General features: G+C 42.5%; 1 protein-coding gene across 1 annotated transcript in view; it reads left to right on the forward strand.

Annotated features, from left to right (window-relative positions):
- Positions 1–19,057, forward strand: part of LOC121859372 (hemocytin-like) — a gene marked incomplete at its 5' end in the record, with an annotated part of 457,920 nt that overhangs the window by 139,739 nt on the left and 299,124 nt on the right. Inside the window, 5 exon segments of the mRNA XM_042356148.1 lie at positions 1,082–1,289; positions 1,874–2,072; positions 5,608–5,686; positions 9,186–9,306; positions 10,262–10,379. Of these exon segments, the coding sequence (XP_042212082.1) occupies positions 1,082–1,289; positions 1,874–2,072; positions 5,608–5,686; positions 9,186–9,306; positions 10,262–10,379 (725 nt within the window).

The following is a 19,057-nucleotide window of genomic DNA, read 5'->3' on the forward strand; positions in this document are numbered from 1 at the left end:
ATGGCAGCCCCACTAGAGGTTACAACCTCAGGTTAAAGATGCCATAAGTACTGAAAATTGTCAGAGTTCTCTTCTGTAGATTAAAGGCTGTGAACTCTTTCAAGTCCAGGCTTGTTCAGGTGCAATCAGGAGCCAATATATGCCGAGACCTTGTGAACAGCGCATAACAGGTAACAGATCAACCACCCATCTGCCAAGTAAGCTGGCCGGAGGAAAATACTAGTAAATAAATAAAGTAAAATAAAACTGGAAAAAATGGAGATATAATTGGGAAGTGCCAGTTGTGAACCTTACCTGATAGGCCCAGCACTGACGTGGAGGTTGTCTTCTCTTATGTTTATGATCTCATTTCTTAAAAAAAAAAATTGTAGAGTTTAAAAGCTTCATATGGATATTTATGTTGGTAGGGGAATGTTGAGAGAGCAGGCGTGTAGTTTCACGAGACTGTTCCATTACACTTTTTTTTTTCAAATGTTTCTTGTACTGTACTGGCACAGCGTATCATGCAGTAGTTATATACAGTCTTATATAAGAATAAGTATAGCGTATGTCCTGTACATATATTTAATTTCTGAACTGTACACTATAAAATATTAGGCATGACTCTCATGGGTGACTTCCCCTAAGCTCCTATTTCACATGAGACCCACTCCTTGCCAACCTGGGAGATTTCTTGAATGTAACCTCTGCATTTGGTGAAAGACTATTGTTTTTAGGCTATATGCTTGGTTTATTAATGAATTATAGGAGAAAACTTATTAATTTCCAAGCTTTAAACAAGACAGCAGACAGCCACATATTACAATTGTAAAGTTTGGGGAGGAAAGTAAGCATAATGTGAGTTTTGTAGAAGACTAAACAGTAGTTACTTATAACTGATTTCCCTTTACTTTACTTTTGATAAGATAAAAGGCATCTGATAAGAGTATACTCTAGATTTTATTTTAAAAGGTTGACAGGTGGTTGTATGTTAACTGCCACCCATAACACCATGATAGGGGGAAGGTATGCCACATTTTCCTATTACTAGCTCTTAAAGAGTGAGGTTTGAGCTGTAATATAAATATGTTTCAAATTTCAGCTTCTGTTCACATGAGAAGAAGGTTTGTCGTGGAACTCCTTGCACTACCACTGTGACTGAGAGTTTCAAAATTACCACTCCACCTATCATAACCCCAACTGTGGGGCTGGACTGCAGGAGTGGGTGGACAGAATGGATCAGTGAAGACCAGCCTATAGCCTCCAGGAAGAACTCTGACAAAGAGAGGGTGCCAGAGAAGATCAACGAGGTATTTTGCTTGTATTATAAATTGATATATATTACATTACATAATACTGTACAGTAGCCTCTGGTTATTTTGCGACGGTTTTCTGGACTAATGGGGTGAGGGGGTCTGGATTAGTCAAAAGTTTGGACTATTGAGTGCAGTACAAGTGCATAGAAAAGCCTCCCCCATTTGGCCCACTATTCTCAGTTGACCCCAGAGTGAAATACACAACAGTACAAAGTCCTTAATTAAACAACTTTAAGACTTTGGGGATGCCTTTTATTCTGATTATAATTTTCTAACTGTATTTACACATTTACTCTCTTGAAAAAACTATGAACTGTTATCTGTTAAAATAATAATCCTTCAAAGATAGAAAAAAATATACTGTAAATGATGATAATGGCAACGTTTCATACTGTACTTGCTCCTCACCAGTGTTAGTGACCGAGATAACTGCGAGTAAGTCCTGTTCTATCATGTTTACTCTGGAGTCACAAATTGTAGCAAGAACATACTTAAGTATTATTCTCAGGAGGATCTGTGGAATTATCAAGAAATTAGTTAGTGAAAATGTACAGCACATAACAAACTAAATTTTTCAGGGCACTGATGACAAGGGCTTCTGCATGCGTGCCCAAATTGTGGACATGACCTGCAGGAGCGTAGGAACCCACCGACCCCACACAGAACAGCAAAATGTGAAGTGCTCATTGGAGGAGGGACTGATGTGCCAGGGCCGGGATGATGCAACAGGGGCTAATGCTTGCTGGGACTATGAAGTTTCCTTCCTCTGTGACTGCAGTAAGTAATATTGCATAAAAAAGTCTTTATTACAATGAAGCCTGTACTGTGCATCAAGAGTTGGATTATATTTAGTGAAGTGAGTGAAGAGCGAGGTGCTTCCCGGTCTGAAGTACTGTCACCCCGTCTGGTCCCTGAAATATGCAAGAGACTGTCAGTTGATTGAAAATATCCAAAAGAAGGCCACCAGACTGGTGCCTGCTCTACGAAACCTCAGCTACTCGAAGAGATTAGAACGCCTGCAGCTGCCTCAGTGGCCCCCAACCTTTTCTAGGCTCTGGGACACATTTATCATTTCCACTCCATCTCTCTAATTACCCACATACTTCAGCTTTCTCACTCCATATCCTAAATGTTATGTAGCGTAAAGTTGAAGGGATACAACCTTGCTCATTTATACTTATATTTATCGCAATCTCCCTAAAAATACTTTAGGTTTCGTGTTTACTCAAGACCTCTTTAGGTCATGAAACCCACTAATCCTCCACCCAAGAAAGGGTGACCTGACATTCCATCAGAAGGTCAGTAATATGAGACCACTAATCCCCCACCCTACCTCCACCTGACACTGAGTCAGGTCAGGTCAGGTCAGGTCCCCCCCCCCCAAAAAAAAACTTTAACTTTCGTCTTTATTCAAGACATTTAAAGAAAAAAATTTCAATTTTCAGCCCCGGAAAATTTGTTCCCAAAGCTGGAAATTTGGAGAAAATTCCAGCTTTGGGAAAGATTTTCTGAACAAATTTCAATTCGGGCTATCGGAGAGTTCCGGGTTTGGAGGATTCCGGTTTACAGAGATATTACTATTTAATTACGTTCTCTTTTCCAGCTCTCATCAACGAATTTATTTGTATGTACTATCACTATGTACACTGTATGTCCCTATGAGTGGTGATTACGATCACAATTACAGTCCTTGAGAAAACACACACACAAAAGAAAAACTTTTTTGTGGCACCAATGATATGTCTTGGCTACCATCAGGCACTGGTGCCTCATTGCTTGTCTCAATTATGTTTTTTCACTTCAATTTCTGATGCCCTGTCCCCACCATATATCTGATTCCTTGACCCCACACTATATCTGATACCCTGCTCCCACCCTTTATCCTATACCCTGTCCTAACCCTATATCCTATACCCTGCCCCCACCTTATATCTGATGCCCTGCCTCCACCTTATATCTGATGCCCTGTCCCCACCTTATATCTGATGCCTTGACCCCACACTATATCTGATACCCTGCCCCCACCCTTTATCCTATACCCTGTCCTAACCCTATATCCTATACCCTGCCCCCACCTTATATCTGATGCCCTGCCTCCACCTTATATCTGATGCCCTGTCCCCACCTTATATCTGATGCCTTGACCCCACACTATATCTGATACCCTGCCCCCACCCTTTATCCTATACCCTGTCCTAACCCTATATCCTATACCCTGCCCCCACCTTATATCTGATGCCCTGCCTCCACCTTATATCTGATGCCCTGTCCCCACCTTATATCTGATGCCTTGACCCCACACTATATCTGATACCCTGCCCCCACCCTTTATCCTATACCTGTCCTAACCCTATATCCTGCCCCCACCTTATATCCTATACCCTGGCCCCCACCTATATATCCCCCCACCTTATATCCTTGCCCCCTATACCCCCCTTTATCCTATCCTATATCCTATAATTCTGCCCCCACCTTATATCCTATACCCCCACCTTATATCCTATAACCCCTGCCCCCATAATTCCTGCTCCCCACCTTATATCCTATACCCTGCCCCTTTATATCCTATACCCTGCTACCCCACCTATCTGACTGCCCCCACCTTATATCCTATACCCTGCCCCACCTTTATATCCTATAAGCCCCCACCTTATATCCTATAAATCTTATATCCATGCCCCCACCTTTTTATATCCTATACCCCCCACCTTATATCCTATGCCCCTGCCCTATATACCACCCCTGCCCCCACCTTTATATCCTATAACCTGCCCCACCTTTATATCCTATAATTCTGCCCCCTTTATATCCTGCCCCACCTTATATCCTATACCCTGCCTCACCTTATATCCTATACCCTGCCCCCTTATATCCTATAATGCCCTTTATATCCTATACCCAGCCCCCACCTTATATCCTATACCCCCCCATTTTATATCCTATACCCTGCCCCCACCTTATATCCTATACCCTGCCCCCACCTTATATCCTATACCCCTGCCCCACCTTTTATCTGATAATTCTGCCCCCTTTATCCTATACCTGCCCCCCTTATATCCTATAACCTCCTATACCGTCCCATATCCCCACCCTGCCCTCCCTACCTTATATCCTATACCCTGCCCCCACCTTATATCCTATAATTCCTGCCCCCACCTTATATCCTATATACCCTGCCCCCACCTTTATCTGATACCCTGCTTCCACCTTTATATCCTATACTCTGTCCTAAATCCTATATTCTGCCCCCACCTTACATCCTATACCTGCCCCATCTCTATATCCCTGCCCCACCTTTATACCTGATGCCCTGCCCCCACCCTATATCCCTATAATCCTCCCACCCTGTATCCTATGTCCCCATTCTGTATCCTATACCCTGCCATCACCCTATATCCTATAATTCTGCCCCCCTATATCCAATCTGTATCCTATACCCTGCCCCCAATTGATCCCCCCCAATATCCCCTGCCCCCACCCTATATCCTATAATTCTGCCCCCCCTGCCCCCCTATATCCTATACCCTGCCCCCACTTATATCCTATATCCCTGCCCCCACCCTATATCCCCTGCCCCCCATCCTATACCCTGCATAATTCTGCCCCAACCTATATCCTATACCCTGCCCTGCCCCATATCCATAATTCTGTATCCCCTACCCATATCCTATAATTCTGCCCCCAACCCTATAGCCTGCCCCCACCCTATATCCTATACCCTGTATATCCCATGCCCGCCCCACCCTATATCCTGCCTGTCCCCAATTCTATATCCTATATCTATATCCCATCCCCCACCCCCCCCCCTATACCCTTATATCCCATGCCGCCCCAACCCTATATCCCATAATTCTGCCTATATCCCATTGCCCCAACCCTATATCCCATACCCTGCCCCCCTATATCCCATAATTCTGCCCCCACCCTATATCCTATAATTCTGCCCCCAACTCTATATCCTATACCCTGCCCCCAATCCTATATCCATAATTCTGCCCCCACCCTATATCCCATAATCCCCATACCCTGCCCCCCAATTCTATATCCCATACCCTGCCCCCACCCTATATCCTATACCCTGCCTCCACCTTATACCTGATGCCCTGCCCCCACACTATATCTTATACCCCACCCCCTGCCCCATACTATTTTTTGATGAATTTAGAATTGCAATTTGATTTCATCTGTGTATACAAACTACATGCTAACATTATATATTATGTCCAGTAAATGTTGTGCATTTTGATATTTTAGTTTTTCATTTGAATGGGTATAAATTGATTTAATATAAAAAAAAATTCCATTCCATTAGATGCTGTCTTCACCACGGTTACTACCCCCATCCTTGTCTCCGTCTCAACTTCTCCTATACCTGAGAACTTCACTACCATGTGAGTATCATATATCTTCAGGGAGGTGTTGTCGTCGATCTTAAGTATTGTGTAGTAAAGTAGCCCCATGTTCTTTTGTGACATAGAGATGAATACTTTCGCAAAGTAAACATTCGTGATATGAAATCTATTTACAATAATTCAGTACAATATAAGGAGTTAGGGACTGAAGGCACCCAAAATTGACCAAACAATGATTAGAAGGTTCATCTTGTAGGGTTCATCTTAGAGGGTTCATCTTAGAGGGTTCATCTTAGAGGGTTCATCTGGAAAATAAAGAAAAATTACCATACTGTACAGTAGCGAAAAGCCTGCTGCCTCTGACTGACCCATTCCTAAAGATTCAGTGTGTCACTTCACTTGGTTCCTGAAGCCACAGCATGCCCACAAAAACAACAAACACATTAAAGTTTTTCTAGCACACTTGAACAAATAAAACAATGATTATTTGTGTTTCCTAAATGCCCGCATATACCAGAAGTTTGTAGTTTAAGCTTTTCTTGCCTATTTATGTAAACAAAACTGATTTTTAGAATTTGCTGCCACTTCTCAATATGCTGAGGTTTAGACATCTGAGTAAGTGGTGAAGTGGTGCACGTGATGAACTCGGGGAGAATTGTAGGCATTGTCAGTTTGTATATCTCGCGTTATACTTTTACTTTTATTCTCTTCACCACTGATCGGCTCGTTGTTCATCCCATAATTGCGAGTGGGAGAACGATGATAGAGGCATCACTGGTGCTATGTTTCTGGACAAAGCGTCTGCGACCACATTCGCTCGTCCCGGTATAAATACTTGAACTCGTGTTCAAACTGGTGAATGGTCAGATACCTGAAAGATTTTTACCGTGAAACAGCTGTTACTGCCACGTGATTTGCATAGACGGTTATTTTATAACCAAAAATTATGTACTGTAGTCTTCTTCAGTGCCCAGACAACAGCTAACGTTTCTAGATGCGTTACTGAATAACGTGTTTAGACATCATTAAGTTTACGACTTGCAAAAGCAATCACTCTATATATGGTAATGATATTTTTAAATAAATTGGGTCAAAAAGTGTAAACAAAAAATAAGGATTAAAGTAGCTCTGTGATTGGTCGTGACATCACAGATTAACGCAAGCCACCGGGCGGGAGCCTGGAGGCAGCCAGCTGTGGTGTATGTGTTGTTACCAGCAGAAATACAGGACTTGTGGCCAAATACAATGTTGATATACACAGACATGCCTTATATTTAAGTTAAAATAAATTACTACTCTAATGTGTATTTACTTGCTGGGTGCCAAAATGATACAAAACACCGATAACTCCAACATGGAAGTTTTCATCACTGTTCTCTATTTCATGTCTGGAAAATGTAAGTTTTCGTCACTGATGTCTATATTTAATGTTGTGGAAGGACTATGGACGACCATGGCCAGAGTGAGATGATCAGACGACAGATGTAATTAATGTGTGTGCGTCAAAGTTGGATGGCGGAGTTCTTGATAATACTCTATAATCATAAAGACGCCTACTTTTGGTAAATTTCTTTCTTCTGCCTTGATGAACCCTGGAAGTTGTTGTCCAACCTTCTCGGCTACTCTGTAAATAATATTATTAGATAATTAATTGTGCTTTACTGTGCAACAGAGTAATGCTATATTGAATATATAAATATTACAAAGCACATTAACTCATTCAATGGATATTAGCTGCCCATACTACAAATTTCATAGCATAAATATTCCAAACAATATTGGTATTATTTTGGTTTGGGTCATCTGGGGAACCTTAAGACTCTAACTATGGGATAAAATACTTTAAACAATAAGACACATTATCTCTACGGGATTTCTGTCGCAAAACATTTTTCGGTCGCATAAGAAAATACAGGTCATATGTTAGGTTAGGTTATGATAAGTTATATTATAAGATATAAAATAAGTTTAAAATACACAGGTAAGGGAGTGGGGGTAATAACACAAAACTAGTGATTTCCGATAGAAATGAAGGTCTAAATCGTTCATAACACATCGCAAACTACCAGAAAAATCATAGTCTGCATGTCTAAGTACAGGGATGACCAAAACTTAAAATGTACCCAATACTGTATAGCCTATCTCGAATCTAAGCATCCAAATACTTATGGTAGTAAAAGTAAAATTATACCCATTAATTAATATAAATTATGAATCATCAAAACAATAACAGCACTACAGTATGTTGTCATGTTTTTAACTAGTATCAGGCATTCTCAAAACAAAGTCAGACAATGTCATTTCCTGTACTTCTAAATTGACTGGTATCTCCATCTAGTAATGATATACTCTGTAAATGCACTGGGGAAAAAAGAGAAAGTCTCCCAGGTAAGAATACTTGACAGCTGAACTGGTGTGAACATGGGAGTTATTTATGTCCATAAGCTGCTCTTTACGGCACGTTTCTTCACTTATAAAATGTCCATGACTTAGACCATAAAAAAAAAACTTAAAACTTACCTGAACGTGGTATTTGGGGTCTGAAGAGGCCATCCTTTGTGCTACCTCCAACTGCAGTGGTGAGTTTGATGGAGAACGTCGTCTGCGGGGAAGGTGGCTATGTCATTGCAAATGGCGGTCCTGTTTCTAAAAAAATATACTTATCTCGAATATTATAGCAGGACTTTAAACTTTTATTACAAATTATATATATACAGTATCACTCTACGAACGTGGCAGAATGTATTTCTTGTGTATACCCAGAACCGACAACTCGTCCATTAAAGTCACCACAGATCAATTGTCGCTTGTTCTTTCCTGAGAAAGTCTCGAGAAATCAGCCAAGTTCATCCACGAACACCTTATACAGTATGTGCCTGGGTGACCTGGATGATAAACAACAGCAATTTTAATAACCTGGCGATGAAGATTTATTAATGCCTACATATTAATGTCTCTAATGTTGAGCAGGGCCACAGAATCCATCAGCACCACTCCACCACCCGGAGCTCCTGCAGCAGGTTGAACGAGAGAATGTCTTGGCAAGAGCACTGAAAAAATATCGGATTTATACAACCGCATTTCATTTACACAAAGGATATCCAAGCTGAACTCCCTCAAACTCATTTTATTATATACTTTATAATTTTCACCACTTATCAGGTTACTAGCCATTTAGGCAATTGATCTTTCCAGTGTTAGTACAGGAGAAACCTGTGGTGTTTGGTAGTGAGGGTCACGCTGGATAACACCCGTCTCACGTGAGTCTGGACCGAGGATCAAACTCTTGACTTATTGGTGAGAGTTATGTGCGTTACCTCTGTACCACCAGCATTAACGTAGCAAATTTTGTTTCGGAGTGCACAGATATTAAGTAGACCTACTATTTATAGTCAACTGGGAGGACTTAAGACTAATAAGTAACTAGGTGGACTTGCTGCTTACATTGTGGGCATTTCATTTCACAACAAACAAAGTTGATCAACTTTAGAGAACATGAGCATCAGTATTATTAAGCTAATTTAGGTAACTCTTCCAGCCCACCAATTGTTCCTGTGAAACCCCCAAGCTGTGAGGAGGAGCCAGGCTGGAGTCCCTGGTACAACATGCACATTCCAAATGCTGATGGCGAGTTTGAGTTTGTGACCGAGATCCGAAAGGTATTTATTTGGTTTAAGTTAAGTGGACTTTGCATAATACACTAATATTTTTATAGAGTACCTACTCCATATATATCTATATCTATATATATATATATATATATATATATATATATATATATATATATATATATATATATATATATATATATATATATATATATATATATATATATATATATATATATATATATATATATATATATATATATATATATATATTTATATATATATATATGTATATATGAAAAAGAAGTACGTCTGTGCGTGTGTGTGTGTGTGTGAAATTGTTTTAAATATATCGAAGGAAGCAAATGTGAGCAACAATTATTTGAATGATAATGGTAAACAGTAAGGCAATTTCACCAAGGATAGCTGACAAAGCTGACAGGTGCTTATTTCCAAGAGGGTCAATCATTTAGTCCCTCAATTTGGTCCAGGATCTTGCTACATCACTGTCACTAACCCATTCCACTCTTCCCAATAAGCATAAAATGCTTCCTTAACATACACCTTCTGTTTTTCTCTGCATCCTCAAAGCAACATGTCACATTCTTCCCCTTGCTATCGGTTTTATGTCTCTTAACAAGGTTCCTGTATGTTTTTCTGACAAATATGTAGTCAATCTGGGCTTTTGTGCCACATGATGTGTGTATGATCACCCTATTTGACCTCTTCTTAAATAACATGTTACATACATATACAGTGCATCCTCAAACACCATATTCTTTTGCCTTCTGTATTCCTTATTCCAAAGACTTTTCCCAATGCACACCATCGTAACTTAAATGAAAAATAAATAACCCGTGGTGGACACATTCTGCAACACTTACAGGATGGAGGCTCTCACCATTATAAACATACAGTATTCCTCAATGGTACTTTATTTATTTTTATTTATGCATTTCATGTATAAAGAAAGGAAAGCTCTTCAATAAATGTCATATCTTTTCAGTCTTACTCACTCTGTCCAGACCACTACATTACTGAAGTAGAGTGTCGACCAGTGATGGGAGGAGAGATGGAGTCTTTCATCTTTTGTGATAAGAAAGGTGCCAGGTGCAGGAACAATGGTGAGTCCTCTCTTATGTGTAACAGTTAGGTATAAGACTCATGCTGGGGTCTGTAACGTATAGCTGATAAGGGACAGTTGCAGGAACAATGGTGAGCCCAAAGTTAAAAGTGCAGTAAGGGATGCAGAGATACCCTTGATTAGGGGACAGAGAATGATTGTTGTTATTCTAATGTATCTGGGGGGCATTAAATACAGGGTCCTTTAGCACTGACAAGCCTTGGTGCTCACACAAGACAACATTTTTCAAAACTTACAGATCTTATTTTATTTTATATTTTTTGAGAAGAGGGGGAAGGGGGTTGATGTGGAGTTCTCAGATTATAATAATTTCACCATAATAATTTGCCATAATTTTGTTTAGGCCACAGGTCATTCGGGTCGTATCGATGTTGCGTCTCTGTAACAAAGCGTGTTGGCACTCAGGCCTTTGTTGTTGAGCGGCGGAAATTGGACAGTGATTACATCAGAGCATGAAGGTCGTCTTAGTGATGTTCACAATGTGGAAATTGATGTAGGATTTTAACATTATTCCCGATTGTATAATGAAAAAAAAACGTTTTATTGTAAAAAATAGTTTTTGTGATAAAATCCAGAAAGCGACGTCCAGCTTTATACCAAGGTATGTAAATGCCTAGCATTAACTCGCCAGGCCAACATACAGGCAATTAAAACATCTATTAATTACTTAAATACGTAATATTAGGAGGACACATCGCTACCTGGCATTTAATTGCAATTCTCAAAACCCCCTCCAGCACCCTCCATCACACACATTGCCACCGTCATCTTCTTGCCTGGCGAATCGGCTGTAAGCGCCACAAAGAAACACTCTCTACTGACCAGAGGAATGGGCCGGGAGGTATACAACCACAAAATCATTGCCATGTGACAAGATTTATCCAGAAAATCTTAATGAGTTGTTTTCATGGCTGTGACTGGCCTTCCGAAGGTCGATCAGTGAGTGTAGTATTGCACCTTTAACTAAGACAGTCCTTAGTGACAACAGTGACCGCGGAGGAGATTGTAAATAAATTGAAGTGAAAAACTATTTGGAGCAAGTAATCAAACACCCCTGCCGGCAGTAACCAAGTCGTATTATTGGTGTCACGAAGAAAGTTTTTCTTTTGTGTGTGTGCTCTCTCAAGGACTGACACTGTGCCTACAATCTGCCATTCATAGGGAGATACAGTGTGCACAGTGATAGCACAAAGAGATATATTCGTTGATGAGAACCAGAAAAGAGAACATAAGTAAATAATAGTTAAAACACACACAAAAAAACAAGCTGGGCTGTCATGAACGGCATTTATTGCTGCCACAAAGGAAATTTGATTTTTTTTCTGTGTTTTCTAAAGGAGTGTGATTGAGCATATGTTCGACCTTTCATAATGAGATGCAGTGTACATAGTAATAGCATATAGAGAGACACCAATAACTCGCCGAGAACTAAAGAAAAAAACCAGAAGATAAATCAAACTGTCTTGGACTGCAACACCGGACGAACGAGAGTGTCGGGAGGTCAAGACCAGCAGGGCAGCTATGTGATGTCACGGTCTCACTCACATGTGAAGGGCAAACTCCTCACGTGGATTGCTGACTACCTCTCCCGTCGACAGGCCCGTGTCCGGTTTCAGGGTCACTACTCTACGAGCAGGGACCTTGATCTTGGCACTCCTCAGGGAGGTGTACTCAGCCCTACACTCTTTAATGTACTCATGAACTCCATCTGCCGCCTCAACGACATCTTCGCTGAGCGCCCTAGACGGTCACATCATAAGCTACGCTGATGATATCCTCCTCCAAATTACTACAGTGCAACATGAACAACTTAGACTCTCCACGTTCGCCCGGACCTGTCAAACACTCGGGCTAGTCATCTCACACACTAAAACCAAGTTCATCTCACACTTCCGGCGTCAGACTCCGCTGACTCTGCAAGGACAAGACATCGATCAAGTAAGCACCTACATGTACCTTGGTCTACCCGTGCGAGCCACTACCAGCGCCACCACCTCTGCTGTCGCCGCCCACGTCATCTGCCAGTGCCGCCAACGAACGAGGCCCCTCCAGTCCCTTATCTGCAGCCTCAAAGGAGCCTATGTCAGGGTCCTACGTCTCATGTACATTGCTATCGTCAGAGCTGACATAGATTATGCCTCTCCTGTCCTTGTAGTTGCCTCCCAACGCGAGAAAGAAAGCATAGAGAAAATCCAAAACAGAGCGATGAGACTCATCCTCGGCTGCCCTATGACCACCAGAATAGAAGTCATGCAGCGTGAACTGATCGAATTACTGCTCTCAATGCCATCCTTGGTGTTAAACTTCTTCGCAGTGAGCAACCGACTCCCCTGTCTCGCTCACTGAACTCACATCTTGACTCCCTCCTGCGCCGGCCTGCCCCATTACCTCTCCCTCCCTCTCTCAACACTGGCCCCTCCACACTGCTGCTGACATCCTGCGTTATCACCTCTACACCTCCTCGACCTCTCTCCCTCCCGAGTACACTCATCCACCTCTACCGCCGTGGACCTCCCTGTAAATCCACCCAACTGCGGTATATGCTCAAACTTAACTGCCTTGAGCAGATTGATGATGTCGCCTCTTCTCTTACGACCTCCCTCCCTCCTATCCTCGTCTACTGTACTGCGATGGGTCTGTCACCACGCTGGGCTGCGCTGGGGCAGCTGTATGGATTCCTGAGCGCCAGGCCCGCAAGAAAATCAGGGTCCACGACTGGGCCTCCTCCACTGACACTGAAAGCATAGCCATCCTCGCGGGCATTCATGAGGGGGCGACCTATGCTCGCACTGAACGCCGGAACCTCCTTATAATCAGTGACAGCACTTCTGCGCTAGCGAGGCTCAAATTACCCTCCTCCCCTGCCGCCCAACACACCCTAGCCGCCGTCGCCAGGCTAGAACAAACTGATGACATCCGTGTCAAGTTTATTTGGATCCCGTCACATATAGGAATAACTGCCTGTGAGACTGTTGATCGACTTGCCAAAGAAGCGACACAAGAAGAAGATATTGAAGCCTCCCTCGCCCTCTCCCTGAATCATCTCAAATTTCGCATACACGCCACACAACGAGAAACATTCGACGTAAAATGGACACACCTGAAACAACGGGGCAGCGTCACACTATGCCACTATGACGCTGTAACCGGTGACTCCAACCGCCACTACAAAGAGTATCAATCTCTGACTCGATCTCAACAAATTATATACATGAGACTGCGCCTAGGGTACAGGTACCTATGGGAGTACATTGGCAACCCTGAGCCTGGCCGCACTGTTTGTAAACTTTATGGCCAACCCGACTCTCACACTCTCTCTCACTACATCCTCACTTGCCCTATGACCTCCTCCTACAGGTCCCCAGCCGCCGTTACCAACACCTCTTCCCTCCCTGACCAGATATCCCTCCTCCTAGTCACAGGCCTGGCACTTGACATTATTAGGGACCTGCCACGCTTTGCTATAAACAGATGAAATGTACCGGGAATTCCCCCCCACACACTCATCATTCTGTCACTTTATGTTACTTGCTGACAAAACCCATGACCCTTCAGGCTTCCACGCCCTTAATGCATGAGTCATAAAGGCAAGCATGAACTCCGCATGCTTCCCAGTTGGGCTCTGTAAACGCTTCTGCGCTTCACCTTGCACATGATGTAAGGGGGTGCCCAATAAACTAGTCCCCTCCGGGGCAATCTGTAAACAAAAAAATCAATCTGTCACGGGTTCGATTCCCGGGCCGGTGGAAGTTGTTTGGATACTCTTCCTAGTCCATTTGGTCCCTGTTCACCTAGCAGCAAAGTAGGTACCTGCTGTAAGTCGAAAGTTGCGAATTCGTATTCAGGGACAGGTTGTTGGAACTTCCAATAACTTGCTTAGACATAAACCATTGACTCTTCAGGCTTCTACGCCCTTAACTCATGAGACATAAGGCAAGTATAAACTTGGCATGCTTCCCTGTTGGGCGCTGTACACGCTTCTGCTCTTCACCTTTCACAAGGATGTAGGGGGGTGCCCAATAAAAAAAAAAAAAAAAGCATTACAGTAGGCTGCCACAAGGGCATGACCACTCACACATCTCACTTCACTTAGACTACAATGAGTAGGTATGATTACTGTAAAGCCTCGAATAATGACGGTAATGTGTCCTCCAATATTACAGTGTAAGGTGAATCATCGTATCGTGAAGCATTAATTACACTCTTTCCCCCCCAAACAGTACGTTAATGAAAAATGCAAACTATATTATTTAAATAATATTTATGAATGCACCTTATACAATTTAAATGAATAATAATATCACACAGGAGATGGAACGCTATTGCTGTTGTCAGCCACCAGCCAGTATGTAATGTTGTCCTTCATATTTAATTGTTATTTGGTTCAAGACAAAACCAGGCCAAGGTTCAAATATCACAATTTAAATTATGGTGGGATGGAAGAGAGAATGAGGGGTATCCACTGGCATTGACTCACTAAGGTATAAGAACGCAGACACTACGCTGAATATCATAACCAGTAAAGTGAACCATTTGATCAAGAAATATATACCCAAACCAAACCCAGTGCCTCTAAGAATACAAGGACCATGCGGCGGTCGACAAAGTTAAGAAGAAAACTTAGAAATTCGAGACGTGGGATACGTCAAACGATGAGCAGGACAGGAGGATGTATGCCAGCTCTAGGAACCAAGCAAAGTCAGAGTGTAGAATGGCTGAAAAGGAGTTCCAGAGGCGGATTGCAAGCGAGGTCAAGTCGAACACCAAAGGTGTTTTACCGCTACGCAAAGTTGAAATTAAGAATGCGAGTAGGAGTATCGGACCTGAGGCTTGAAGATGGTAGTAAAGCAGATTCTGACCAAGACAGTTCGACACAGTGCTGACCCACATTGTGTTCACAGAAGAGGTTATAAGAAATATATTGTTAAAGATAAAGGTTCATAAGAGTCCCGGCCCTGACATGGTGCATCCCAGAGTGCTAAGAGTGTTGTGCAATGAGCTCGTGAAGATCCTGTTCTGTAAATGACTGGATGAGCAAAATGTCCCCAGCGATTGGAAAATGGCTTACGAGAGTCCCCTTTTCAAGAAAGCCGTTCGTCATTCCACAAATAATTATAGACCGGTAAGCCTGACCAGCATAGTGTGTAAAGTACTAGAGAGCATTATAAGAGATACCATGATGGAAGATCGACTACGAAACAAACTTGTAAAGGATTGCCAACACGGTTTTATGCCGGGGTGCTCCTGCTTAACACAATTACTCAAGGTACTGGTTTTTGGACCCAAATTCTGGAACAGGGTGGTAATATCGACAATATATATCTAAATTGTGCCTAGGCTTTCGACAGCATACCCCATGAAAGGCTAAAAACTAAACTGGAAGGGTACGGAATTCGGGGAAGTGTCTTAACGTGGATCAGAGATTTTCTGCATGATCGCAAGCAGTGTGTGGTGATTAATGGTACAAAATCGTCATGTGTACCCATGTTTATTTCATAAATGACATGCCAGAAGCTATACACTCCTCCATATAAATGTTTGTGGATGATGCAAAGTTATTTAGGGAAGTTGGGAACCAAAAAGACTATGAAGAGCTGCAGCAGGATCTCTGTGAGCTCCAAGAATGGTCGAAGGAATGGCTGCTAAGATTCAATGTCACGAAGTGTAAGAGGATGCACCTGGGTCATCGCAATAGTAAGGAGGCGTGTCTTTTGTTCCAACGGAACGCAGAAGCTGTATTAATAGAGATTGAATGTGAAAAGGACCTAGGTGTGTATGCTGACAATGAACTGAAATTCTTGGGCCATTGTGAGAAGAAGGTAAATCAAGCAACTAAATTATTAGGTCTTACAAGAAGGTTATTCAGATATCTAGACAGTCCATTCCTCGTAACGATCTTCAAGAGTGAGATGCTTTCCCGCCCTGAGTATTGTCACCCAGTCTGATCCCCGAAATATGCTAGGGACTGTCAATTGATTGAAAATGCCCAAAGGAGGGTCACCAGACTGGTGCCTACACTTTCGCACCTCGGCTATTCAGAGAAATTTGAGCTCCTGCAACTGCCTAGCTTACAGTATACTACAGACGGGCAAGGGGTGACTTAAGGGGTGACTTAATTAAGGTATATAAAAAATCTCAGAGGGTACTACATAGTAGAGTGTCCATACCTGGAGCTGGCGGACGCCCGCCCCACAAGGGGGTCACAGCTCAAGGTTAAAGAAGCCACAAGCCCAGAAAACTGTGAGGACAATCTTTTTCGGAGTGAGAGTTGTGAACTCCTGCAACAATCTGCCAGAGAGCGTTGTGATGGCATCGAGTGTGAGCTGTTTCAAGACCAGACTTGACCAACACTAGAGCAGGTTTAGATACAGTCAGGAGCCAGTGGATGCCAAGTACTTGCCATCAGTGTATAATAGAGACGTGATCAACTGCCCAAGCTGCTAACGAGCCGATCAGTGGCGAAGAGGATAAAACTTTAAACATTATGCTGGTTAGGCTTACTGGCCTATACTTATTTATGGAGTAACAGTCACCCTGCTTGAATATAGGACTCACATAAGCTATTTTCCAATCACTGGGGACCTTTTGGTCATCCAGGCATTTACAGAACAGGATCTTCAGGGGCTCAGCAAATTCATTGCACAACTCTCTTAGCACACTGTGATGCACCATTTCTGGGCCGGGACTCATGTGAACCTTTAGCTTTGATAATTTCTTTCTTAACCCTTTTCTGAGAACGCTTTGTGGGTCAGCACTGTGTCAAACTGTGTTTGCTCAAACGCAGGAAGATTGTTCTCGTTCTCTCTTGTGAACACCGAGGAAACAAATTTGTTTAATGTCTCCACCTTGTCCTGATCTGAATCTGCGTAATTACCATCTTCATGCCTTAGATCCGACACACCTTCATGCGGTTTTTTTTTCAATTTTGCGTAGGGGCAGAAAGCCATTGGCTTTGACTTGACTTCGCTTGCAATCTGCCACTGGAGCTCTCTTTTTTTCAACCCTCCTGTACTCTGCCCATTGTCTGTCCTAACCCACATCTTGAATTTCTAAGATGTTTTCTTAGCTTTGTCAACCAGTGCATGGTTCATGTGTAATGGTCTCCTTGTACCTGAAGGCAATGGGTTTGGTCTTGGGTATATATTTATTGATCAAATAGTTTACTACTTTACTGGGTATGAAATATCACGAAAGTCTCTACATTCTTACATCTCAGCAAGTCCGGCCAGTGAATACCCCTCATCTTCTTCCTCATCCCGTCATAATCGCCCTTGTAATATTTGATTGAACCTTGGCCTGCTTTTTGTTGTAAACCAAGTAACAGTTAAATCTGAAGGACAATGTTATCTGGTGACTGATGCTGACGGGGTTAGATGTTCCAACTTGGCCACCATACCCTCCTCATTAGTTACTGTATGTTGAGGTCCAGCGGTTGGGTCTTTGTTCTCCTCTTTTGTAAGTCAGATCTTTAACATGTTGGAATAGAAAATCGTCTCATGGAGTTTCTACCAAAAGAGTAGCAGAATTATTAAGGTCATTTCGCATGGTTTCATTTCTCCAGTTAAAGAACCCCATGACAAGAAGTTGGCTAGGGTTGAGCACCGTTGTGTTGTCAGTTGAGGCTCTTAAGTTCCTTTGGTTTAATAAGTTACAATTTGGAGATCTGTCGATACATCCTTTGTACCCTCACCTGGCTGGCTCTAAGGTCTTGTCTAGCATAAATAACCACACCCCCCCCCTCCCTTGCAAGTTGCTAGAGAAAGATTTATGAATGAGTCATATCCATCTATATTTAACTCATTCCTCCGGGTCCATTCACCTGGTCTTCTACAACAGTTCTACAACACCTTCTATATCGGGTTGGTGTACTTTGAGTAGAGTTTCAAATTCCTCTCTCTTATCAAGGAACATGTCAGTATTAATGTACAGGACTTTCAAGCTGGAATTTGTCTTCGGTAATGTCTCTGATCTTGGGAGTGACTCCGGTCTACCCCCATTATCAGCAGCTGCCTCGTATACTAAACTCATTGTATTTTGTGGGGTGTGGCCAGAGATAACATTGTTTACATGGCACTCGCCTCCTGTGTGGTGGGAGGTAGATTGGCTGGAGGGTGTCCTGCTCCCCCTTGGTTCTGTACTGGTGCATTTGCCTCTACTATTTGTATATAACCCATGCACATTCGTCCTTGTTCCTCTTCAACTCCTCCTTCTCCCTCTTCTGCTTCAAGCACCTCAGGAGTTCTTTGTGCTGCTCCCTCTGCATTAACGTGCGATCTGGGTTTATGAATATACTGTACTCCGAAATGCTTCACTCCTTGCAAAGATTTTGCTTGCCGAATAACATCCTATTTCTTATCCTCTTTCTCGAGTGTGATCCTGAGGCTTATTCTCTTGCCTTTGTCCTTACTTCAGAAGGGGAAGCTGACAGGTTCAGAGCCTCTGCACAAATAATCTGAAACTCTGTATTATTATATGTTTTCTTACTTTCAGCCTCCTGACCATCAGGAACCCCAAACATGATTATATCGCTCCTGTGCTCGAAACATTCCCAGTGCTCCTCTTACTAGTTGTCATTTTTTCAACACTCTTCTGCAGAGTCCCTAGCTATTGTAGGACCTGTTCGGATCCTAAACTACTCGCCACCACCTTCTCTGACCC

The sequence above is a fragment of the Homarus americanus genome, unplaced genomic scaffold (genome assembly GCF_018991925.1).
Source record: "Homarus americanus isolate GMGI-L3 unplaced genomic scaffold, GMGI_Hamer_2.0 scaffold7626, whole genome shotgun sequence".
NCBI lineage: Eukaryota > Metazoa > Arthropoda > Malacostraca > Decapoda > Nephropidae > Homarus > Homarus americanus.